This window comes from Pempheris klunzingeri, chromosome 8 (genome assembly GCF_042242105.1).
Source record: "Pempheris klunzingeri isolate RE-2024b chromosome 8, fPemKlu1.hap1, whole genome shotgun sequence".
Taxonomy (NCBI): domain Eukaryota; kingdom Metazoa; phylum Chordata; class Actinopteri; order Acropomatiformes; family Pempheridae; genus Pempheris; species Pempheris klunzingeri.
Window position 1 is genome coordinate 18,501,703 of NC_092019.1, and position 27,256 is coordinate 18,528,958.

The 27,256-nt window shown below is 43.8% G+C and overlaps 1 protein-coding gene across 1 annotated transcript; it reads left to right on the forward strand.

Annotated features, from left to right (window-relative positions):
* The first annotated feature begins 5,667 nt into the window (after positions 1-5,667).
* Positions 5,668-25,870, forward strand: atp1a3b (ATPase Na+/K+ transporting subunit alpha 3b). Its single transcript, XM_070835048.1, has 23 exons — positions 5,668-5,767; positions 5,906-5,998; positions 16,248-16,325; positions 16,961-17,020; positions 17,314-17,517; positions 17,792-17,905; positions 18,426-18,560; positions 18,656-18,773; positions 18,995-19,263; positions 19,704-19,902; positions 19,991-20,235; positions 20,342-20,534; positions 20,743-20,918; positions 21,017-21,153; positions 21,257-21,407; positions 21,992-22,160; positions 22,280-22,434; positions 22,575-22,698; positions 22,925-23,070; positions 23,160-23,290; positions 23,459-23,560; positions 23,690-23,781; positions 24,309-25,870. The coding sequence occupies exons 2-23, from the start codon at positions 5,993-5,995 to the stop codon at positions 24,335-24,337; spliced, it is 3,033 nt and encodes a 1,010-aa protein (XP_070691149.1). The 5' UTR covers positions 5,668-5,767; positions 5,906-5,992; the 3' UTR covers positions 24,338-25,870.
* The last annotated feature ends 1,386 nt before the right edge of the window (positions 25,871-27,256 follow it).

Genomic DNA, 27,256 nt, shown 5'->3' on the forward strand with positions numbered 1-27,256 from the left:
ACTGAAAGCACCCTTTGCATTTTGTGAGACTTTACGTCTTGATGTCAATGAGCCCCTGTGGACCGAAAATGACCCTTCCTCCCCCTCGGTTTTAATATTTCACTCTCTCTGTCTAAAACTCATATTCAAATGAGGCTTTTTCATGGCAGACATTTTGTCATGTCATAGCAGGAGATGCATAGGTGTAATTAATAACATGATTAAAGGCTGCCTTAGGGGTCGCAGGTCCACGACCCTCATGTTGCCCATGTTGGCTTGCTGGCATGGGTAACTGGGACACTCGAATGGCATGGAGCTATGCACTCCATCCTGCTCTGACATGTTAAAATGTCTGCTGTGGGAAAGGCCTTAAGGGGCTGTTGTCAGGACTTTAAAATACTGAGCTCATGAAGTCTGTTAATGTAACACTCAAAGACCCCAGAGGGAAATTCGCTTAAGTATGTTTATTTAGATTTTTAATATCTTATTTTCTAATTGAACTATAAATTTGACTCCCAAACATTAAGGTCTAAATGCCTCCAAGCCATCTCTACACAGCCAGGAATAAAATTCTGCTGAATATTGAATATTTGAGGGCCCTGCACCCTCATGATACACCCACACAGGTGACTCTAATTATTTTGGTTAATTTGACGCCTCTCAGCGCTGTGTTGGTGTATGCAAATGGTCCCTGATTGACATCTCCCTTAACTTTGCTGCACCTCTTAGGATTTTTCTTATTAACATGGAACGAGTTTGGTGACTTGATATAATTCACAGCGTAGCTGACATACCCAGCTTCATCCTGAGCAGAGGCCTCATCAGCTAGAATAATAAGTAATAAGTGCAGGGTCTTTAATTATGTTTACTTATATTTGTTAAAACAAGTAGAATTTGAACACACTGGGTCTAAAATACTGAGATCATAAAAGCATATGAAATGCTCCCCATGTGTTTATTTCTAACTGTGTAAATGTTAACTACCCCCAGGTTTAAAACCCCTGAATTCCCAGGAGAAATACAAAGGACCTCAGAGTCCTCGATGGTGGCTAAAGCCTGAATTCTGCATTGTTGGCATGAACATAATTAAATACAGCGCTGCCAAAGCAAGTTGCGCAAGGTTTACATTTCAGCTTCTTTTTTTTTTAGGAAAAATTACATAGCTATATAGTATACTATTGAAAAAATAAATGTGAAATGAATACATAATATTAATATTAATAAAATGGATGTTAATGGTAATGGTGAAATCAAAAAGAGGAGGCAGATTTTAAATGAGCTCAGTACAGTTTTATGTGATGTTCCTGTAATTTCACTCCTTCTGCACACAGAAATGGATTTTTACTTCACACAAACATATTCACCATGATATTGAAAGAGTACTATTTTCCCCTCTGCTTTTTCTGCACTCCTTATCTAATTTCTGATTGGGCTCTGTCCTACCCTCCATCTGTCCCCTCTTCTTTCTTGCCCTTTATCACACATCTGCCATTCCATGATAAGTGAACCTTCACTGACAGTCCTATGTCACTCTTTCCACACTAAATCCCAGAGGAATTTTCCACCACCCACTTGGCTCCTTCCTCCTTCATACCTGAATTATTTCTTGTCCTCTTCATCCCCCCTCGTCTTCCTTCCCTCCCAGTTCACGCCTCATTTCTGTCATCTCCCTTAACCCCCTCTGCCTTTCCATCATCCATCCCCTGTCATCTCAGGCCTCTTCTCTCTGCCTCGTTCCTCCCTTCTTCCTGTTCTGGAGACTGAGTGGAACACAGATTATGTCAGACATTTATAAAACCGGATTAGCTAGGATCACCTTCACACACACATTCACTTGCATGCACACGCACAAATACACTCTGTACACCCCCATTCAACCCCTCATTTTGACTGTCCAAATATAAAGTGGCCAAAAGTATGTGGAGACCCCTGTTTGTCCTATTTTATGTACTTTTGGTCATGGGCTATGTCGCTGAGTTCAATCAATAGAAACCACAATGCCATAGCATTAAATGATCCCAGCATTATATAGCAACGTTTTGGGTGAGGTCCTTTCCGCAAGGTCCATAAGTGAATTGTTTCTTTGGAATCTAGTGAGGAAAAACTTGACTTTCCAGCACACACACATGACTTTAAACCCATGTGACATTTTTGGGATGAACTTGAATGCCAACTCCAATAGAGGGCTTATCACCCAACATCGGTGCCAAACCTCAGTTAGGGCTTTTGTGGCTGGATGGGATCATGTCCCTGCAGCCAGGTTCCAAAACCTCGTGGAAAGCCTTCTCAGAAGAGTGGAGGCTGTTAGACGATTAATGCCAATTGGATTTAGTATAAGTTGTTCAACAATCACATATGAGGGTAGTGTATGGTTGTCCAAGTACTTTTGGCCATGTAGTGTGTGTATATATAGATAGAAAAATTAACACATGCTCTACTCATATTCTATTTTGGTCTTGCTCACACATATTTTCCTAAACCGTACACACATGGCCCATGACACTGAAACCTCATGATATATGATATTCATCTACAGCTCTGACTCACACACAACACCTTGTCATCATACTTTCCAAAATCACTGACGAGGCATACTAGCACACATGCAAAGGGCCCACAATCACATATAGATGGCTACACTTCAAGATCCACAAAGCAGCTTCATGTAAATTAGTATGACACAGCACCGTCTCTATTAACAGCATCCACAGTGACAGGATCAGTTAGAATAACAATAAGCACCCCCTTTCTCTCTTGCTCTCTCTATCATCTCTCTCTCTCCCTCTCTTTATGTCTCCCTCCTATTCTTTCCTCACCGCATCCCCCTCACCCATCCCTCCATTTCTGACTCAGCAGAACAAGTCGGAGACAAGGTCATCTGACTGCTGTTGCTGTGGAGACCGAGATTTGGGGGATTTTTCCCTCCCCTCCTTTTTTGTACTGCAAGGTGGGGAGCTGTGGGGTGGTGGGGGGCAGGAAGGACCAAGAGACATGAAGGTATGACAGAGGTTAAGAAAGGATACTGCTGGCAGCCATTTTGGTTGAAATGAGATTGAAAAGAACTTTATTAGCAGCACCACAGTGACAAAGTCACCCTCATGGGCAGCACTGTGAGCCGGATCAAATTCTATCTATTAATCCTTACTGTACGCTTCCTATATGATATACATGTCTCAACGCTTCTGTGATGCCAGGATTACGTAGATAGAAATGCATTAAAGAAACGAATTGGCAGAGACAGGAACATCCAACAGCCACATATACATTAAGGGTTCAAAGACAATTGATGTGTGTTTTGATTATGTTGCAGGCTTAAAACTATTACATCAAACCAAGACCACTCAAAAAACAGTGTGAGCTCATGCGTCACCAAACAGGTTTTACTGACAGGCTACTGAGTTTCATTGGTACTTCAGTTATTTTGATACATCCCTTGTATCACTTAATTTAACCCTGATACCCATTCGCACATTTTTGGGGGCTGATCAACATAAAATAAAGACAAAATGTCTATTTTGCATTGCAATGAATTTGTAAATAAAGTCTCATCACTACATTCTTGTACTGCCAGAGTACTTTAAATTTCTAATGTTTCAGCTGTACTATACTCACAATAAGGCATTCTTGTCCACATGGACTAAGAGCTGATACGTGCTGTATATTATGCGTGTGTTCATGTTACTTTTGTACACAGTGCTAGCCTCCAGCAGGCAGAAGAGAGGGTGATAAAAGGTTAACAACCAACATTAATCTGAATTTAGCCTGCCATTCATGTAAATGCAAATTGCAAATTCTTTCTTTAGAAACCAGATCTGGGTCAGACTGTATTTTAAGTAAAAGCGTCAACATTTGCTTTCACATCCTGTGAGTCTGGTATAGATGGGATTTACCACACTGAGAACATAATGTGTATTTGAAACTTTACCCCACCCATCTGGTAGTTTAAAGAAGATTATAAAACATATACAAAAACACTAAATAACCCCAAACATGATTAGTCACTGCTTAATTTAATTTGTGCAGTTTGTTAGTCATCTGCAGTCTTTCACATAGCTAAAATAATAAAATCAACTGCAGTAAAGCAGCATGTTTGAGGATGGTTGTAGCTGACTGTCCTCTAACCCTGTGCTAACCCCGCTCTGATGCTCTGGGGTTTCATGGTGCTGCGTGGTCATCGTCTGGGCCTGCAGCAAGGAAGGCAGTGAGGCATGGCAGCAATCTGCTGCAGGGACACCAGGCATGACTCTTAGCTTTCCCTTGCAAATCAGGCATGGCTTTGCACGCAAGAATGTGTGTGTTAGTGTGTGCGTGCAACTCAGTGACTGTGCGTGTGTGCTCTCACTGCTGCATCGTCCCCTCAGTGAACAGAGGCACAGAGGAAAAAACGTGACCAAAAGGCCTGCACTGGTTACTCACTGCTGCATATGGGGCAGCTTCCTCTCGCTCTCGCATGTCCTCTGTCTGTTTCTCTTTCCCTCTCTCTGTCTTTGAATCTCTTTGGCGTTGTTACAGACAAATACACAGTGTCCATCAACCCATTTTCTTTCCTGTCCTCATATTTTGTTCTCTGTATCCACACTTGCCCTTGGTATACTGTGTCTCTTTCTGTCATTTCTGTCCCTCTCGCTTTTCGGACTGTCTAGTGTTCAAAGAATGCAGTCTGGTTTGTCAGACTAGTCCTCTCTTCTCTCAGTGTTTTGCTTTAAATCCCACATGTCAGATTTTTTTTCACAACTGTCATCATAAATGTCGAGCAGACATTCAGCTCCCAGGACCTCAAATTATTGTGCTGAAACAAGCTAGGTTTGATTCTTTACTTCCACTAAGGTACGCCCATGTCAGTATTTTGTCTTTACCACTGAGTGCATGGCTCCCCACATCAGCTAAATCTGCTGACTCTGCATTGTCATAGCTGTTCACCTGCTGATGCTCTGGCAGTCAGGTCGCAGGTCGCTCCCTGCAGCCATCCATGCCCCTGATGTGCCGTGATACACTGATGTAACTGTGTGGTATTAGGATCAAATGTGAATCTGGCTTCTCCTCGTTTCATTGTATCTGCGTCCCTCTATCATACACACTATGGCTGCGTGGCTGTCTCCTCTGTCTGCTGCGCCCCTGCCCACTACTGAAGTGAGATATGGAGGTGCACAACATGCTCATGACAGGACCAACACGACCGATGAGACATCCAAGGGTGCTTATCACATGCAATAATGCACACAAATCCACTATTTTATGTTACATAGATACATTACATGATGAACAAACACAACCACGACAACTAGAATCTAACCTTGTGCGTCCATTTATATAAAATTTCAGCCTAGAGACTCGCGATGCTGCTGGCTGCAAGCCTCGGAATTCTGCAGTAAAGCAGGAGGGGCAGAATTGGCCCTCTATTGGCCCGCTTGAAGACTGAGAAGAAGCCAATTGGTCAGCGATTCCATCAGCGATGAGACGCTCCGAATTATGATTGGCCGGCTGAGTGAGTGGTGGGCGGGTCTAAGCAGCCCCTCGGTTTACCCATTCGCTTGAGGCGGCGCTTCTTCCACTGGCGGAGTGGTGCGACCAGAGAAGCGGAGTACTGCGGCAGCCGGCAGAGGCGCGGAGGGACATCAAGCCCTGAAAAAGTAGCAGTGCGGCTCGTTAGTACCGGCGGTCTTTCACCGCAAGTATCAGAGAGCAAAGGAAGGAAGCGCATCCCCGCGTGATGCTCCGCTTGAGACCGCAACATTTCATTTGAAAGACGTCTCACGGGGAGAAAGATTGTAGAATAATCTTTTTGAAGGTTTGAGAGACAGTTTATTTAAGCCCAAGAACACTCTTTCATCAGATCTATTGTTAACGTCTTCTTCCTGTTCATTTTTCATTTAAGCAAAGCTGAGAGAGAGAAAAAAATTGAGCATATTGTCTTTTATTTTTCAAGGCAAGGCATTTTGATATAATTCAACGTGAGGGGCTGACACCTCTCAAGCCGTGCATCACCTGAGAGGAGAAGAGTGACTGCGCCAACATGGGGGTAAGACTGACGATTCCAACTTTTTAACTGCGTTGTAGCCCACCAGAAGTGGCCTGAGAAGTGAGCGGTAGCCTGATGTCTCACTCATGACGAGGAAAGCTTTCAGACTGAGCCGTGATGTTATTTTTTTCCCCCTGTATGGAAATCCCGTTCGTCTGAGTGACATTGACTGTAATGCGGAACCGTGTTTTACCCTGGTCTCCTAGACTGCGACAAATTGATGTAGCCAGTAGCTCCTGTCTGCTGCAGCTACAGAAATCAGCGGCATTTAAGAGCTCGCTATGATTTGACTACAGACTGGATTTGACTTCGCTTGAATGTTATCGGCTCGTGTCCTTTGTTCTGATCCACTTGGTCAAATTAAGTAGATCCCGAGACTAAATGTGAATGAAAACTGATGCCAAAGTGTAATAAGTAGAGTAAGTCCGTGTGGTTTAGAGACCGTCACTGTGTCATATGTGTTCCAGGTCTCTGACAGGCCTTACTTTGCCTATAACCTTGCCTGCCGTGGTAGGCCTAATCGGTTTATTCTTACCGAGAATGGGAGGGGAGGGGTGGAGGAGGTGGAGGGAGGGTTGGGGGGTGGGTTCACGTGTTGGAAACCTATTCTGTTCACCCATCGTTAACCTGTGGTTTTTAAAAAAAACCCACAAAACTGTGTTTATAACATGTGAAGGCGCAGAAATGCACAGTGATGCTCTATGACTTTCCCAGTCATGGATGAACACCATGTACTGTGACCTCCTTCATGCCCTCACTGCCCCCACCTCATATCATCCCCCTGCTTTAAACCGGTACACCCTCCCCCTCTCTTCCTCCTCCTCCTCCTCCTCCTCCTCCCCCCGGAATGGTGGAATGGAGAAACATCTGGCGGCCAAAAGATGCTCTCTGCGCCCATCGCGTCCTTACAGTGGACGCCAGCAGCGGAGGAGTCTCATCCTCGGCACCCTCGATGACCCATGCGTCATAATGCGGTTACCGGGAATAAGCGCCTCACCAGCTTATTTCCCCTTTAATTTGTGACATAACAGGGGCTCGATAATCGCCAACAGTGAACACATTTACGCGCACTACAGATTAAAGACACGATGCGTCCAACACCAAAAGCGCGATGATTGTGTTTGAGTTAAGTTTGTTAGCAGGCTGTGGCAGCAGAGTGTGCTGTTAAACCATCGGATCTGTCATCCAGATACATTTATTAGCCATGCACATGAATCAGAGGAGGCTGGTGGAAAAACCCAGTGCAGCCCGGAAACCGCCGGCGTGCGCAATTTCAGCTCCATCGCCATCCCGCAGAAAGAGTTGTAATTCTTAATCGCCGACCGCGGTCTGTCTGCTGAATTATGCGGTGGCGTGATGCTGCAGAGAGAGAGAGAGAGATCCGCCGCTGTAGAGGCAGCGCAAGCTGGTGTCATCGCAGTGATACCAGCTGATGCGGCGCCCGCAGCATCTGACATCTCTCTCTAGGGAGAGACGTTTCCAGGATTGTGGGAGAGACAGAGCCTGCGGGCCATCCGTTCGTTCATTCATTCATGTAGATGAGAAAGCCAGCCCGACAGCATTAGTGGGCACTGCGTCAAAAGGGATGGGAGTGCAAAAAGTGCTTACGCATGTACTGCTGCTGTGTGGAAGTTTGGTGAAGCAGTGTGTGAGGGGGGGAGGGGTGCTGAGTGGAGACCGTGTGTCATTTCGGACGATGCCACGGCATTATAAAAGACAATATTAGTGTCCCTGGCGATCTGTGAAGGGTGTTTCCTTGCGTTTGGCCCTTTGCGCACTGAGGTCACCCTGAAAGGCAAAAGGGATGAAAAGATAGAGGAAGGGATGGAGTGATGGATAGATGAGTGTACCGAGCATCGTGTCATCACTCGTTGCTGGTCGACACATCCTTCCCTCTCGTCCTTCTCTCTCTTTCTGTCTTTTCTTTCGCGAATTTCGCGCTAGCAAACTGTGCTATGGCACTGCCAGCTGTCCTTTCCCAAGGCCGCAGGGGGCATAGCTTGCGACGTGCCTTCTGCGTCAAACCGGGGGCGGGGCCTCCGGTGTGGAAATTCCCTGTAAAGAGCTCTGATAGGCTGGCACGAGTAGCCACGCAGAAAGGACCGGCTGAAGAGGCAGCAGTGATGCTATAGAGCAAAGCCTGTGCATGTGTCAGTAATACCAGAGAGACAATCGGCACTTTTTGTCTAGCACACAGATAGATAGTCTAAATTTGGCGGAGCACCTCCACAGAGATGTCTCAGAGATCTTTTCTGTCTTTCCTGTCTCATCTCTCATTGTTCTGCTCTCTGCACTGATGCAGCTATACATTACAGTGGCTCATGCTGATGGGCCAATAGGGAGGAAACGTAAAGTGAGATGTTGATAAAGGGCTGCACACATGGATCGACTTCTGGTTTTCACCTTCAGACACGTGACACCGATGGCAGAGATGGGGGGGAGGGTGCCACTGCTGAGAGAGCAAGAGGGACAAAGAGAGAGAGAGAGAGAGAGAGAGAGAGAGAGAGAAAGGACAGATAAGTAGTGACTGGTCTGCAGGTGTAAAGAAGGAGAAAGAGAGAAGGATTTAAAGTGAAGGATGAGGCGTATGGAGGGGGAGGGCTGCCTGGCTGTATATCCTGTTACAGGATAATGACCTGAGGCTCACATTACCATGGCTCCTGTTTCCTCTTGCTGCGCCTTGTGGGATTGGTTATCAGGTGGACAGGAGACAGCTGGGAGAGGAAAGGGAGGAATGTGGTTGGGCGGATGATCTTCATAGGACAATGAATGAATGAGGGGTTGTGGTGGTGGAGGGGCGGCGGATTAAAGACAGACGAAGGTGTAGTAGTAGCACCGAGGCTTTTTCAGAAGGTCATACAGGCCGGTGACGAGGGGTGTGGTTGAGATACTTAGAATGCAGTACGGCTGAGGAGAAACTCCTGTTAGTGTCGAGTTCTCTGTAAGCCCTTGATTAGACTTACTAATTACCTTCATGAAGATATAAAGGTTTCTAGAACAGCGCGTGCTATTATATTGGCACTAGTGAGGTGCGTGAAGGGATAGGGAGGAAGTTAGAAGGTGTTACTGTAAGGTAGTTCAGGAGTTGGATGTGTGTGGCCTCTGCAGAGGCCCAGCCCTCAGTTTGGTGCAGAGTGCTGCACATCCCTCCCCACTGCACCTGCTGCCTGATGCTGATAGGCTGCACTGTACCACAGCTGATCTGCCCCACGCATCGCAGGAACCAATAGAAAAAGAATGTTCACACAGGATCGGATCACCGGAGTGGTCTCTCTGACCGCACAGCCAGCTGGGATTGTTTTGCCCTGTGGCCTAGGGGTCAATTAAGGTCAATATGGTGACCCTTGGAAATGCTTCTCCATTGTTCCCTTTAAGCCCATTTGATGGTCTCAGATCAATAGATATCAACTGTAATGAGGACATTGTCATTAGTGGGAATACTGATGAAGGACATGGTCCAGATTTCTCTAGTGCCTCAGCAAAAAAAAAACCCGCAGTTAGCCTCCTCAGTAGTGTAAGACTAGCAGGACAAAGCCTGAGCAGTGATCTCAGTAGCAGCCTGTGTAATGCTAATAAAACGTAAAGGTCAGTGCTGTCTCCTTCATACATTGCTTTAAAACAAGATTACAGCAGGCACAGAGATTGATGTGGCTAACTGTTTTGATGGTCTCCCATAATGAGAGTAATTCAGAGGGGTTAGGTTGCCTGACTACAATGACATGACAAATTCAGGGTGTTGTCCTGGAGATGTGTGTATGTTTGTGAAGTGTGTGTGAGACTGTAAATGTGCGTGGATGCACCAAAGCACAATGTGTAACACTGGGAAGCCAGAACGGACAAGGCTTCTTAAAATCAAAAACAGATAATTTTACAACACCTTGATTTGTGTTTTGTTATCAGAATATCAGTGAGGAAGTTGCATCATTCTTTAAGTAGTTTTAATATTTACTGTAATTATATTCCTGAAAAGAGAATGGTGAATGCTTTTCTATTCTTTCAGGCGTACTGAACATAACAGATCCTGGTTTGGAATCACTGAGTGGCACATGTGCTTAAAAATCTGATAAGTAAATGGGTGTTTGGTTTAGTGGGTTTATTGGTGCAGTGGTGCTGTGTGCATGGATGTGCGTGTGCACATCTGCACATCTGCACATCTCTCTGCGACCAGCTGCCAGCTGATTCGTCCTAAGGTGCCCTCTCTCACACCATGGCGAGATGCCATGTTCACTACAAGTGCCAGCACATTACGATTTACAATGCTAATCTGGACCAGGCCGTGCACCCCAAGACACACAAAGTACAGCGTCAGTATATCCTCCAGAGGGTGGGCAGAGCATTGTGCAGAACTTAAGCAACGCAGTTACACTATTGTCGCTGTGGGATAAACAGATGGTGCTGATGATGAGATGGACAGATGGACAGGAAAGAACAGAGTGGAGGAGGGCGGGACGGGTTATAACTTCAATTGGGATTTTCAGTTTGGTTACTCCACTTGCCTTAGTTTATTTGTAGTTTTTGAAGAGAGCACAACACAGATTATTTGAGAGCTAAAGAGAATTAACCTCTGTCTCTTTGTGTTCATTCTATTCAAAGATTAAGATTTAAAAGGTATCTTTTTACGTATACTATTTAATCGGATACCTCCATGAGGTGTACTTGTGGACGTTGTGTTTAACTACTTCACAGTGGGAAGAGAATATCTTCAGGGAGTTTTGTATTCAAGAAAAGTTTCATACCATCTTTTCCCTTTCTTCTTTATTTCTGATATGTTGCCTCTCCTCCTTTTGATGTCTGTTCACTGTGTTAAATACAATGATAACAAACTGTCATATCACTCTAAAGGCTGATACAGATAAGTGAAACAAGTATCTTGACTATCTCTTTTACAAGCATTCAGACTCTAATCATCTGTTAAAACACTTACTCAGTGTTTTTAGAGGCTCTTCACCACATTATTTGGCACCTAATGATAAATGTGGAGCTTTTACGCATTTGATTTTCCTAAGCGAGAATATCAGAGAAAGAAGAGTAGAGAGAGTGGAGAACGAGAGAGACAAAGAGAAGAAGAAGCACATTGGGCTAATCCAGTGTAGTAATCAGACTAGCTAATCCCAGCAGCTATGTCCCCTGGCCCCTGGCCTGCGCCCCCCACTGTGTCCCAGAGCCCTGCCATCCCGCTGCAAGACACAGCAGATGGCCCAATGACCTTGCAAGGTCTCACAAACACACACACACACACACACACACACACACACACACACACACTGACACAATCAGGCATGCGATGGCACAAATACACACAGCACATTCATAGTAGCATGTCTACAGATGCAGAAATGAAATTACAAACAAGCACACATTTTATTAGAATGAAGTCACACAGGTTGTTTTTTCATTTATTAGTCAATAGAGAGGGACAGCAAAGTGTCATGCAGATCCAGCTTTAATAAATGAAGCGCAAAGAAATGCAAAACATGAATCCTTTGGTTTTTGTTCAGCTGTACACTCTACATACATACTTGGCTGCTCTGTACAAAGAGGAAGTGGAGACTCATGACAAATACTGTGGTGGTTGTAGAATGGTAAAATAAGAACAACATGGTGTTTCTTCCACCCACAAACAGCTTCCTCATATAGATTACACATAAAGAGAAATCCTTTTTGTACTTGTGTATACATGCATATCAGTTCTTTCTGATGCAGGAATCCCTATGCATGGAATTAAAGCAGAAGAAAAAATGGTGGGCATGCCTCGACCTGTTGTCTTTAACATGGTTGCCATGATAGTTCTCTCAGGTGCCACTCCTAATCTCATGAGCACAATATATCAGAGTAGTATTATGATTTCACTCCGTCAAATGCCATATCTGCCAAAATAAATGAGAACTATGTAGTTTTATGTTAGTAAGTAAGAACTCCAATTTGAACATGCCCAGTGCTCATTCAAGTGAGGACACACAGTCTCTCCTTCAGAGGACTCCCTGGCTGTGCATATTATGTTGTGTCTTATATTATTTCACAATCACTAGGTCTCTCTCTCTCATTCACTCCCTCACTGTCTCTGCCGCAATGCGCGTAGACGCTGCACATACGGACTGTAGCCAACACGGTGACTCACCTCTGCTCACACAGACACACACAGGCGCGAGCACACACAAATACACACCAATTCCTTGAATCAATTGCCTGTTTTACAGCAGTGAATACAGTGTCCAGTTTCAAATGCATCAATTATTACTCGTCCCGGATCACATCAGGGGATCCTAGGAGCACTAGGCCACTGCTGAGCTTCGTCACCATGCCAATGGCCGTGTCGGTCACCATGGTTACTTGCCCTCCAAACACACTCACTCATCAGAGTTGTTCACAAGAAGACAAAATGCAAGGTTTAGTTTGGCTAGCTAGAGCAGACCTGCAGAATAATTAATGATCAAATCAAATACAACCAGACACGTAAAGCATCGGTTTTATTGAATTATTGATATTTTAATAAGATTGTCTTAAACCAAGATGTAACAGGATGTGAGTTATTGCCCTATATAATCCATAGAGTAGCATCCAATTTTTCCATTTCCTGATGATGTCAGAGATGTGTCTGCCCATCAGTCTGCTCGTCTGTGTGCTTGTGGGAGAGCGTGCGTCTGTAATTCCAGCCACGAGTCTCTGTTTCCTTCCTCAGAACAGAGGGGGCTCATTACATTACCCAGAGGCGTGTGAGACAGCTGGACACCCACAAAGATCCGCACGGGCAGGTGCACCTTGATGGTTTTCTGCAAATGAAAAGATACTCAGATTGTATTGTCTAAGTACACGATATAGACGTCATCTTTCTCTGCTGAACAATTAAACAATCAAATGGAGGAAAGAAAGACACAGTTATATAGACAGATAGACCTGAAGACAGAAATGCAGAAATGACAGCAGCATATAGTAGGTGCAATGAAGACACATCTTATCAGGTGGCAGGGTGTGTGTGGAGGGGGGAAAGGAGAGAATGCTCGAGTGGCAAGCACACCCACACACACAAACAAAGCCAAAACAGGTTTGCACTTAACATACTCAACATTCTGTAAACAGACTTTTTGAGTCACACTGATAACATTCATTCATATCTGTTAACGTGCATACACTTAATGACACACACTGACACCCAGTGTGTGGGTGTGAATACACTACAGTAGCATATGAGAACGCATACTCAAAGTGACACACACACATACACAACATAAGGAAGGTTGTGCAATCTATTAGAGTGGGGTCACTGTGGGTCAAACACTGACACAGAGCCAGCAAACAAAGACTGCTGGTCAATATCTAATTAGAAGCATGAGAGAAGGGTGACAACAGTTCTTCTCTCTCTCTATCTCCCTATGTCTCTCTCACTCACTCTCGGCCCCTTTCTCCACCTGCCTCTCACTCTTTATCGGTCCCTGTTTCTCACCTCCCACTGATGTCTCCCTTTCCATGCGCCAAATCCTGTCTGTCATTCACCCCCTTAACGTCCGTCTCTGCTTCTCACCACATATCTTTTTGTTTGGCGCTCCTCTCCACCTGCCTGCCAACTACGTCTATTGTCTGGGCAAATGCGTGTGTATATGTCTGTGTTTGAGTTTGTATTAGGCAGTAAGAGAGATTAACCTGTGCATGTCCATATTTATATAACCAGTTTTCATGTGCCCGGAAAGGCAACGTTCCTCATTGTCTGTGGAAAAAGTAGCCACGACAACAATATTATACCTACAAATGCATATGTATATACCTGTCATCTTTGAGATTATGGTGGGTATTTGATACCTGGTTAGAAGGTAAATCTGTAACCTGCCATCTCATTCAACACCTTTGACCTCTAAATAGAGATATGGAGCCACTGAGTAATATTAACATATAATACAGACATGTATATGCCAATACACCCTCTTTCTCAACCACATTAAGACACACACACACACATCTGGGGTCTGCCTCAGAGGGGATGAGCGGCAGTACTTTTCCACTGCATCAGTTCTGCTTTGTGCAGCCTCTGCCTCACCAGGCCTGCCCGGTCTTGTTGCAGCAAAAGATTTGCTCACCTGCTCCTTTGTTGGAGAACTGTGTGTATGCATGCATGTTTTACATGTGTGTGTATTCACAGTCACGTCAAACAGCTCCCTCCCTCCGACATGCTACAACGAATGGCATTGTTTGCTTGATTTCACAAGATTTCCCAAGCGGTCGCTGAGCAGCCAGCCCGCCACAATTAAATGAATGAGAGCTGACATCTACCTGTTGTTTCATGAAGTTTTTTTTTTTTTTTTTTGCTATGACGACAAAAACCAGACACACAGGTCTTTGTAGCCACATAAAAAATCACTATGAGGCGGCATGATTTCACAAGAGTTTCACACAACAGCAGTACACTTATAGTGAAAGTGGGAAATGCAGTAGGAAGTTATTCTTTGTTGAGCACATTTTGTCGCAGTGCAGGTGTGTGTGTTTTGGTGTGGTTTGGGTGTGTGTGTGTGTAAATTGAGATGTGTGGAACACTTAATTCATACTTCCTGATTGGCGCTTTTCTAAATATGTATGTTTGATTAATGAATTTTAACTGATTTATATTAAAGCGAACAAACTTTAAAGCATTTTGTCAAAGGACAAAACAGCTTCTTTGTCGTTCATATCTTCTATTATAATATCAGATGCAAACAGCAGCAGTCACCTTTACATTTGGCATTCCTGAAAATGTTATTACCTGGTTGTACCACTAGAGGGTGCACACTGTATTTCAGTGAATTTCAGCACATTGTTGGTTATTCCCTTTGGAGAAACACACAGCCAATATTTTTTATCTTATTTTAGCCTTTAACCTCATCTTGTGCTCTTTTGCCACATTCTGAAATGAAGAGCATTGTCGTCATTGATTATTAGTTGATATATATTGATGTTTCTGTCTGATTCTGTGTACTTTTGGTGGCTTCCATATCAGTTGGACTATGTTACTCTGTCATTCTTGCAAACCCCCGCCATCAGCCATCGGTGTATATCTGACTATATTGATCCGCCACCAAGGGCAGTTTCCTTGATGATGAGGTTGTGTCAGTGAAGGGCCTGTCCACAGGGACCCAGTCACACCTCCTGGGAGGGATTCTTGCCTCTCCCTGTTACCTCTGACCTTTGATGAGGGACATTTGTATTGATGTGGCCCAGCAGTCAGGCTGCTCTCCTTCCGGACAACAAGCTAGAGTTACACTTATAGACCTAGAAGGGCTAGAATGTGCACTGTTGGAGACAATCAGGTTTATTAATAGTCCGCTCACATCTAGTTTTACGACATAAGCCAATGTCTGAGGAAACTAGTATAGTAAAGATGGTACCTGGATCATCAGAGAGAGCAGTAAAGCAGGCAGAAGAGGACAAGGACATTGGACGTGTCTGTGTGTGCGTGAATGCATGTAATTATAGCTTAATTCTTTTAGAAATCTTGACATCAGAGCGTATCCACTGGTGGTTTAATAGTGTAGAGCGAACTAGACTCTAACCAGAAAGCCTTTGATGAGTACACACTCTGTTTGTCTGCTCTCTGTCTTTCTCTCATGCCCTTAATGCTTGTTGTTAGATCAATGAAAGAGGCCAGGAAGTGATTAGTTAAACCATTTTCACTCGATTATGTTGTGATGTGTCATCGGCCTGTTGTGGCCATCAGACTGGGAATTATTTGATCTGTGGAGATCAAATTGATATGGCAGCAGGTGCACACTTCAATGTACAATTTTAATGTAGATGTTTTAGTTCAGAAAAACAGGGAAGTGCCTTTACCTTTCATGTCTTGAATAATTCTTATGATAATAGTTTTTTATTGATGCTCTTTGTCTAATATCTTCGTCATGAGCAGAGAAAAATTATGTTGATGTTATTACTGTCTGAGAAATACAGGCTACTGCACAAGGCCACTTCACAGGGATACAGCATTATTTACTGTATAGTGAAGGAGAGAAACCTCAAGGGCATTTCAATAAAGCCCATCGGCTTTATTTCTGTTGCAATCATGGACTAGTAAATTCAGTTAAAATGCCAGACAAGACAGCTCTCTGAACAATGAAAGTAGTTTTTAGGTAATATAATGTATGTGTGCAAAGCCCAGAGATCAGTTAAGATTATACGCAAAGGCACACAGGCGTACTATCTCCTTAATCTAGTCCGAAGGCATGTATAAAACATGTGTGTGTGTCTGTAGTATGGGCGGTCAGACAGTTACCGCGTTGCCACCACACAGGACAAAGATGACCGATCCCCCAAGAAGAAGAAGGGGGCAACCAAGGACATGGATGACCTGAAGAAGGAAGTGCCCATTGTAAGTAAAGCCCCATCTTATCTCCGAATACATGTGAAACTGAAAGTACATTTGAGGCCAATTCACTTTTGATCCTGCCAGTCAAAAGCTGAATAATTTGACACAAACAATTCCCTCATTCTGTCACAAGATTCTTTATACCATCCTTGTATTATAGGTTGTGAGTAAGTGATTTGCAAATTTTGAAGAACATCCTCTTTGAGCTTATAGTAAATGAAGGTGAATTGACAACAACAACTCTGTTGGAGAGCAGGGAAATCTTTCTCATGCAGGCCAAAATTGTATTTTTGCTGGTAAGAGGGGTGACTTGTTATCAGGAGGTCGTCACTTTGATCCCACATCCCCGTGCAAGAAACAGACACCTGGGTCGCCATATCTGGCTGCCCTGATACTCTTATCTCTCAGGTGAACTGCATGCATAGAGTATACTTATAATTCCCTTGTATGCCATGAAGTTATTGGATGCTCTGGAGATGTTAAGAAGCTCAAAAGTCTTTTTTCATCACATAGTTGCATGAGGATTTTTTCAATTTGGACTACTTTCTTCAAATTTTCCTTGCATACAAAAATGGCAACTACTAAGCATACTGAACTTAAGAAAGAGTACTGATTATCTCTGTATCTTTCTTTTTCAGACGGAACATAAGATGTCTGTAGAGGAAGTATGCAGGAAATACCAGACTGACATTGTCCAGGTGAGTTGATGATATTCATTTCTCTCAGTATGTAAAGTGTGATTTGAGACTGCTTTCCTCCAGTTGGCCAGTAGGTGGCATGAGGGCACTATTGGTTTATTGGTTTGATACAGTGATACAACCCATCAGTACTGTGGCCGGGAGGTGCAATCAGTCCCCCAGACTTTCATATTAAAGAAATATGACAAATTTGTTTAGGTTAGGTTAACAACCTAAACAAATTTGTATGTCTGTAACAGTGCAGACTTTCTCTGCTAAATCCACACCCCACTTCCTCTGTGTTCTTCCTCCAGGGCCTGACCAATGCCAAGGCAGCAGAGTTTCTGATCAGGGACGGTCCTAATGCTCTCACCCCTCCTCCCACCACCCCGGAGTGGGTCAAGTTCTGTCGCCAGCTGTTTGGTGGATTTTCCATTCTGCTGTGGACCGGCGCCATCCTCTGCTTCCTGGCCTATGCCATCCAGGCAGCCACTGAGGACGATCCTGCAGGAGACAATGTGAGCAATCCACACACACACACACACACACACACACACACACACACACACACATATATATTCACATCTGGCCCATCTACACCTCATTAAAATGTCTGTCACACTTCAGACTCCAAAGTGCATAAATAAATGACACCTCGGCAAAGCGATTACTGCGTCACACATACTGTACCCAGTGTACTGCCACAGCCCACACTCACATATGTTTGACTCACCCACTCTCTCTCTCTCTCTCTCTCTCTCTCTCTCTCTCTCTCTCTCTCTCTCTCTCCAGTTGTACCTAGGTATTGTGCTTACAGCTGTCGTCATCATTACTGGTTGCTTCTCATACTTTCAAGAGGCCAAGAGCTCCAAAATTATGGAGTCTTTCAAGAACATGGTGCCCCAGGTAAATATGTGTTTGCCCAAAAGAAACCAACTTAAGAGGAAGCTTATTTTGATTCCTCCTGGAAAAGGGACTATGTAGCTTTGAAAGTGAAAGTGGATTTTTGGAAACAATTGGCAACCACCAGAAATTGTAGGTTGTGAATACCCAGTGAATTTGACTTCTATACATGGGCAGTGGAAAGCAGAAGCACTGCTGCCTCTTTTTGTGAAAGTCTTCACACTTTACCTCTTTGCTTAACGCTGAGTTAGAAGGTAAATACTGTATAATGAAAATGGAGGTGGCACAGCTGGTGGTTGCCACTCTCAGTCTGCAAAAAATTATGCATACTGTGTTTTTTGATTGTGAATGCATTACATTTGGTTGCTAACAGTATGTTTTATTCAGACAGTTATTTTCATATGAAGGGATGGAAAAATTATTTTGCTCTCAGCTTTAATGCCCCGAATTCTGAGACAATGTTTCTCTAAATGTCCAATGCATGTATGTGTGTTTTCTAATCATCACTGATTTCTCCCCGCAGCAAGCGTTGGTGATCCGTGAGGGTGAGAAGGTACAGATCAACGCTGAAGAAGTGGTGGCCGGAGATCTGATTGAAGTGAAAGGAGGAGACAGGATCCCTGCTGACATCAGGGTGGTTTCTGCACATGGCTGCAAGGTACACACACACACACACACACACACACACACACACACACATTCTTGCTTCTTGTTGTGTACAATACATGTTTTACTTTTTCTGTTCCCCATCAGGTTGATAACTCCTCCCTAACAGGCGAGTCAGAGCCTCAGAACAGGTCACCTGACTGTACCCATGACAACCCCTTGGAGACCAGAAACATTGCTTTCTTCTCCACCAACTGTGTGGAAGGTATGGTCACCATGGCAATAGTATTACATGCTATTATTAACTTGAGTGCCTGTGGTTGGATTTCAGGCCAGTGAATTGAGCCAAGCAGTAAAGCTAACAAACTCTGCTAAAATGTAATATGGAGTTGTGATTTTAACTGAAATCACGAGAAATCATGCAGGTACTAATGCTGCAAATGTTATTTTCCAACATCCCAATACATATTTCTTTTTCCAAACCAGGTACGGCGCGTGGCCTTGTTATCTGCACTGGAGACCGCACAGTCATGGGTCGCATTGCTACTCTGACCTCTGGCTTGGAGACCGGCAAAACCCCCATTGCCAAAGAGATCGAGCACTTCATCCATATCATCACAGGTGTGGCCGTCTTCTTGGGTGTCACATTTTTTATCCTGGCCATCATCCTGGGTTACTCCTGGCTGGAGGCTGTCATCTTCCTCATCGGCATCATTGTGGCTAACGTGCCTGAAGGGCTGCTGGCCACAGTCACTGTAAGTGGATAAGCACTCAGGCACTTCTTTGGACCTTTTAAGCTGCTCCTGAATTAGCATACTTTTAGCAATCTGTTTATTAGTTTGTTTTGGAGACATAACATTTTCTTTAATTTATTTTTCATTCATTCATTCATTTTTTTGTTTGTTCGCTGATTTTAGTACCTTACCTTATCTATACTTATTTTATTATTGTTGTTGCATTTCATTAAATCAAATGAAGTTAAGTGTTTTAAGTAGTGCAAAGCTTTGTATTATAATTGTGTTTTTTTTTATTTTGAAATTTTTGAAACACTTGAGATTTACTTGGTTGTTTATTATTTTGTTGTATTATGAGCTCATTTTTATTAGTACCAAGGAACAGAGACATTTCAAAGTTGATATATCCAAACAGAGTGATAATTAACATAGTCTGACATCATAAATGTACTTGTCTGCAGGTATGTCTGACTCTGACTGCCAAACGTATGGCTAAGAAGAACTGCCTGGTGAAGAACTTGGAAGCTGTGGAAACCCTGGGCTCCACCTCCACCATCTGCTCCGACAAAACCGGCACGCTGACCCAGAACAGGATGACTGTGGCCCACATGTGGTTTGACAACCAGATCCATGAGGCCGACACCACTGAGGACCAGTCTGGTTAGTGAGGAGTGGGCATACAGACATCACTGATGATTACTAGAAATCATGAAGGTTAATAACACCCACTCTCGTGTTCCTTCTGCAGGTGCCTCTTTTGACAAGAGCTCAGTAACTTGGCTGTCTCTGGCTCGTATTGCTGGTCTGTGTAACCGCGCTCAGTTCAAAGCAGGACAAGACTCACTGCCCATCCTGAAGCGTGACGTGGCCGGCGATGCCTCAGAGTCAGCCCTGCTGAAATGTATCGAGCTGTCCTGCGGCTCAGTGAGGTTGATGAGGGATAAGAACAAGAAGGTGGCTGAGATCCCCTTTAACTCTACCAACAAATACCAGGTACGGGTATCCAACACGTTGGATTATAGCTGTGTATACTCAGGATATATGCACAAACACTCTATTCACTCAAAAATTAATTTTCATTTCTGTTCTCTTCCTCTAGCTCTCAGTACATGAGACTGAGGATCCCAATGACAACCGCTACCTGCTGGTGATGAAGGGAGCCCCTGAGAGGATCCTGGACCGTTGCTCCACCATCCTGCTGCAGGGCAAGGAGCAACCTATGGATGAGGAGTTGAAAGAGGCTTTCCAGAATGCCTACATGGAACTGGGAGGACTGGGAGAGAGAGTACTGGGTAAGGACAGATAGAAGTGGAGAGAGGTAAAGGTGGATGCGCATGGATGCACACAGAGAGAATTCCAAAATCACAAACCCCCAAATTTGGTTCAACTCTAGATAATATGCAAAGCACTTTAACTTTGTTGTGTCAGAGGTGAAGTAGGGAGAGGGATATAAGATATGGGTTGATTCTCAGACATTCTCTGACATTTCTTTCCCTCCAGGTTTCTGCCACGTGCTGCTGCCAGAGGATCAGTACCCCAAGGGCTTTGCCTTTGATACAGATGATGTCAACTTCCAGACTGACAACCTTTGCTTTGTTGGCCTCATGTCCATGATCGACCCTCCCCGTGCTGCTGTGCCTGATGCTGTTGGCAAATGCCGATCTGCTGGTATCAAGGTGATCTTTTTTAACACACCTAATCTATGATCTCTTTATTCCTTAAAGTACCTTTGAGATCAGAGGATGAAATGCATTTTTGTTGCTGTTGTTGCCAGGTCATTATGGTCACTGGAGATCACCCAATCACAGCCAAGGCCATTGCCAAGGGAGTGGGCATCATCTCAGAGGGCAATGAGACAGTGGAGGACATTGCAGCTCGTCTCAACATACCTGTCAGCCAGGTCAACCCCAGGTAAAGAACGTTTATAGAAAAACACGCACCAAAACAAGGGCACAGTCATACAAATGTTGGTGACTTATGAGACCCACATCAATGTTCCAATGTCTGTGTTCAGGGATGCCAAGGCCTGTGTGATCCACGGTACAGACCTAAAAGATCTGTCTCAGGATCAGATGGACGACATCCTGAGGAATCACACAGAAATCGTCTTCGCCAGGACTTCCCCACAACAGAAGCTCATCATTGTGGAGGGCTGCCAGAGACTGGTTAGTTCATTTTCAGATGAGAATAAATGTTTTGTATGACTTGAACAAGTGGGATCTTTAATCCAAGCAGTGTTGGCGTCATGCTTTAGTATATTGGCTTAAATAAAAGACAATGTCTTTTCGATGGAAATTACATTGTCTACATTGAGGGAGTAGACTTCCAAGTGTCATTATACTTTTACAACAGCAGGTGGTGCTAGTTATCTGTTGAATGAGGATTCCCTGAATCTGACTGATAGATGAAACATGCTTTCTTAGATTCCACTGAAATACTGAAAGACTTTGGTTTGATTCAATTTGATGTTAAAATTGGAATAAATTTTATTTCCATTTGAATATGACAACAAAAAACATTGGCCCAGTGTATCTTATTTAATAACTTATGCTCTTGTCTAATAACATTCCAGAAACAGAGAAAGGTGAATGAAGAGTATTAATCTCCAGCTTTGCCATACACATTGTTGCAGTAATTAAGTCTGTCTTATAATCAAGATACATGAGTAGTTGAGGGATACATGTACTTAAAAAAATATAATTCTGTGTATTAATGGTATAAAACCTCATCCGACCTTTGTCTCTCCCAGGGTGCCATTGTAGCTGTGACAGGTGATGGTGTGAATGACTCTCCCGCACTGAAAAAGGCCGACATTGGTGTTGCCATGGGAATCTCTGGCTCAGATGTGTCCAAACAGGCTGCAGACATGATCTTGCTGGATGACAACTTTGCCTCTATTGTCACAGGAGTGGAAGAAGGTGAGAAGACTCAAAGGACAGAGGACCTTTAAAACAACACTGGGTCTATAATGAGCAAATCTGAAGCTGAGCGTTTTTTTCCTGCATGTAATGTTACTTGTTTGTTTTTCTCCCTTCAGGCCGTTTGATCTTTGATAACCTTAAGAAGTCCATTGCTTACACCCTGACCAGCAACATCCCAGAGATCACCCCCTTCCTGCTCTTCATCATTGTCAACATTCCCCTGCCACTGGGAACCATCACCATCCTCTGTATTGACCTTGGAACCGACATGGTGAGAGATGATTTTTTTTTTTTTTACAACAAATACAGCCTTGTGCTCACACACCACCATCTCTGAAGACAGCTCCTGTTGATGTGGCACGTCTGTTCTAAAACTGTACTAAAAGTTCGTATTTTGTCCTCTCCCCTCAGGTGCCAGCTATCTCACTGGCTTATGAAATGGCTGAGAGCGACATCATGAAGCGTCAGCCCAGGAACCCATTCAGGGACAAGCTGGTGAACGAGAGGCTTATCAGCATTGCCTATGGACAAATTGGTAGGTCGAACAAAGATTGCTCCTGCTGATCTAGGGCTGTTAATTGTCTCTGATCAGGATTGAAGTTTGATATGGGATGTAATTTAGTATTAAAATCAACTTTAGCTCCCCTTCTTGTTCACAAACAACAACAACCAGGGTATTTAATTTTTTTCTACTAGATTAAGAAAGTTAGAAAAATTTAAAGTCTCTAATTTAACCTCTCTTTCTGTATGTTTTTCCTCAGGTATGATCCAGGCTCTGGGAGGCTTTTTCTCCTACTTTGTCATCTTGGCTGAAAATGGTTTCCTGCCCGGTCTACTAGTAGGCATCAGGCTCAGATGGGATGACCGCTCGGTGAATGACCTGGAAGACAGCTATGGGCAGCAATGGGTGAGTGTGTAGCTACCGTGTGTTTACTTTGTTGGTGTGTTTTCAGGTTTTGTTCCTTTATCTTACTGTCTGTCCTGTCTCTCCCTCAGACATACGAGCAGAGGAAGATCGTGGAGTTCACATGCCACACAGCCTTCTTTGTCAGTATTGTGGTAGTGCAGTGGGCTGATGTCATCGTCTGCAAGACCAGGCGTAACTCTGTGTTCCAGCAGGGCATGAAGTGAGTCCAGCAAGCATGTGTACTGTGACACCAATACACTGGCATGTGTCCTTTCATTATCTTGGAACTTTCATTTATCTTTTTGCCAATAATCATGTGCATAATATGATATAAATTTGGGGTTCTCGTTCTGCATCGTCATTTCTCTTCAATGTTTTCTCAACCTAGAAACAAGATCTTGATCTTCGGCCTGTTTGAGGAGACAGCTCTGGCTGCCTTCCTGTCCTATTGCCCCGGCATGGATGTGGCACTCAGGATGTATCCTCTAAAGTAAGTGCCATTACTACATGTGTCACATGCATATACACATGCAATCACTCTGATGTTAAGACATATCAACATATGTTGTCTGTTTGCCTGATTATTTCTAATCCTTGGGGTTTCTTGTCTTGTCCACAGGCCTACCTGGTGGTTTTGTGCGTTCCCCTATAGTTTTCTCATCTTTGTTTATGATGAAGTCCGAAAACTTCTCCTCCGTCGGAACCCTGGAGGTTAGTATTTTTCTTTTCTCAAAATAAGTGCATTACCCCTTAAACCAAACTTTCTCTAAGGGAAAAGTGCGGCAGCAACACATTGTGGTTTTACGGAGTGAGTCCTCGGCTAATTTTTTGCTTGGTGCAGTAACTTCCTGGAGTCTCCGCTGGTTGCCTGGCAAACTCACAGGGACAACAAGACTTGAAGAAGTCACTTCACCTTGCCAAGAAATTGTCTAGCACTTTACGCCCATAAAACCGCAGCATGTAGTTTTTACTCTGGTTACATGTCCGTTTTGTACAGATTAAACAAATTAAATTCAAATGTGCGAATTAGCTAGTTGCTGGTATGCGGAGCAGCGCAGCTATGAGAGTGGCATCAGTCTTCTCTAACTCTAACTCTCTGAAGGAAAGCGAATCAGAGTAGTTCCCAAAATGTTGACCTAGTCCTTTAACTAATGTAAATTCAATCATAAACTATGACTTGAAATATTGATAAATTAATCTATTTCTCCCTGCTTTTCTTTCTCTCGTTTGCACTCCAGGTTGGGTGGAGAAGGAAACATACTATTGATCGATGGAGCACCTTTGCTCAACCCCCCTACATCTCCACTTATTTTTCCCTCATCACTCCATCCCTGGCAAGACACACCTCCAGATGCCCCACCCCCTTAAAGACAAAAACCGCTTTGAAGCAATTTTCATCAACTGCCCCAAAGATTAAAAACAGCAAAAGCACCTTTACAACTTTCTACATTGACCCGCCCCCCTTTTCCCCCATCTCCTATGATACTCTTTGCATGTGTTCTCTCACTGCTGTGTACATAAACCAATATATCTACCAAACGGCAGCTGCATATTGTGTATGTAGATTTGAATGAGCTAAGGATACAAAGGGAGTGTCTACGCTCTGCAAAAAAGGGCCATCCAGCTCCTTCCCGTCCCTGTTATTCCCCTGCTCTCTTCCCCTCGTCTCTCTCTATACCTTCGTTCCTCTCTCTTCTCCCTCCTCGCCAACCCTTTGCTTGTCCTCCAATCACACACAGATATAAAGATCACACAGTGAGATCCCACCGCCGACACCACTTCGACTGCCACCTTTCGCCTCCGTCTCCTGTCTGTGGAGGACCAGCGGGGTGGTCATTTCCCTGTCGTTCTCGCTGCGTCCATTTTCCTTCTCTTCCGTTCTCAACGGCCACAGTGTTGTTGTTTTTTAATATGTGGGGTACAGGGGGGTTCAATGATTTTACTTGTCTTTTTTATTTCAAAGATGAGAGGAGGGGTATGTGAGAGCTGCTTTTCCTCATTTAGGCCTAACAAAGCACACCCCATGGCGTCCTGTCCCCCCCCTCTCCCCCTCTGTCTCTCACACCCCTCCCCTCCCCTCCCTCCTGCCCCGTTTGTCTCTGTTTGTGTGCACTGTGTGAACCATTGTCCTTGTTAATAACTATTACAGTACACCCCCCCCAAGTTGGTAAATACAACTCAATCTTTCTGTGTGCTCTAGGAAATCTATATAATTCTATACTGAATTTAAATGAAACAATAAAAAAACACATGTTGAAAAACAGCTCAAGAGAGATATTCATGAAACATCATCAACAATATTGGTGAGATAGGAACAAGTAAGAGATACGTGTCTCTCTTTTTGTTTTTTGTTTGGTTTCAGTTATTTTTGCTGGTTTTTCAGGAGGCTACTCTAAAACTGTAACAGCAGAGCAGGGTTTTGGTCGTGTTTTTACCAAAAGACACAAAACACCAACCGAGGCTTTCAGGTTCCTGTCACTGCAGGTGTGCCGGTATGATGTGGTGCAGTGTGCTGTGATGTGGTGAGTGGTGATGATGAGTCCACGTGCCTGGTGTCTGTTACTGGATTGGGTCCAGCTCTGGCTCAGTCCAGGTCCTGGTATAGCCCAGTACAGCCCAGGTCTGTGTGCATGTATGTGTTGGAGACCAGTGAAGGGCCAGCTGTCTCAGGCTGGGTCTATCTCAGATGGCTGCAAGAGTTGAAATTCAAGAAAAAAAAAAATACACAACTAGTAGAACATGTGTGTCAAATAAATGAAACCAACACCAATAAAACATCTAGAACATTTAATACAACCTAGATCTGTCTGTGTGTCTTTCTGTCTCTGTTTTTTTACTCATCTTCACTCTAATGCATTAGAGAATAGAATAGTTTATTTTATTGTTTTTATACATAAAATATTAACATATTCTTTAATGTAATTTCTGATAACAGACCTGCAACAAATGCTGTCATTGTGAGGCCTGTTACATGTTACATTTTTGTTAACACTGCACAAAAGAGATGCTATTCATCCCTATGGCGAGATTGAATTTATCATATTGTGTCAGACCATATTATTGTCAACTGGACAGTGTTAATAATATAACCCCCTCTCACCCGGTCTGTATGGGGGAGCCTCCTAAGTAAACGCAGTAAAAAAAAAGTAAAAGCAATACCTCATATATAATCACTCATTTTCATTCCAGCACATATTCTTTCCAAAATGAGATAAAACTACGTGCCATTATTTCATCAGAGCTCGTCTTTGGTGACTTATGCACAACAGCAGAAATGACAAAGTGGAAATGTGAGGATGGGATGCCACCTAGTGCTGTGAATTTATATGTACTCAAACCTGCAAACTGCTAATGTTAAACTGCCAGAGGAGGAAGAGTTGGCTGTGGCCCAGGGCAATGCACCAAATCACACTGTAAATGTGTCAGCCCTGTCTGACACCAACATTCATGGGCTTCAGGAGGAGGAGGGTCACTGTTTGCAGGACAGTCAAAGAGAGTCAAAGCAAACATACTACTACTGTCATACTACTTCCCAAAACTCATCTTTTAAGACTACGAGGGTACATGAATGATATAATCAGGAATGAATGGCAACATTTGTGATTAATATAAGTTGTTATTTCCAAAAGGTTACACTCCTGCAAATAAAGCAAGCCAGTATATCTCTTATCTTAAGGGAACAGACTGTAATTGTGCTACCTCTCTTTGCCACAAGGGTCATCTATTTTAAATGAACCTCTTATTGCCCACCTTGTACACAAATCAAATAAATTATAGACAATATACAGCTCTATAATGTTTGAAATAAGGATTGGGTGGTCTGAGGGCTCCGTTTGCTACATCCTGTGCCAATTTAGGACATGTCCCTTTGAGTGAGAAACCAAAACTTTTCCGGCACTGCTCTACCACTGTCCAATGACAAATGCAGTGTCTGCCGCTCATACGGACACACACAAACACACTCTCACTGCATGCACACCCACTTTCTGTCACTCCCACTGACAAACACTCACACTCTCACCCTCTCTCTAATTTCCCTTGTGTCTCTGCAGTGAGCTCACTGCAGTGCGACTCTCCTCTCTCCCCCCTCGCCACCCTCCGTATAATAGAATATCGATCGCTCGCCTTTGCCGCAGTGTGTAAGCGAGTGTGTCTGTGGACGAGTGTGTGTCTGACTGGGGCCCTC

Excerpts from the sequence above, each read along its gene's own strand:
- atp1a3b (XM_070835048.1), top strand. Across the intron at positions 23,071-23,159 it reads ACAGCTATGGGCAGCAATGG|ACATACGAGCAGAGGAAGAT; the intron begins GTGAGTGTGTAG and ends TCTCTCCCTCAG. Across the intron at positions 23,782-24,308 it reads CCTCCGTCGGAACCCTGGAG|GTTGGGTGGAGAAGGAAACA; the intron begins GTTAGTATTTTT and ends TTTGCACTCCAG.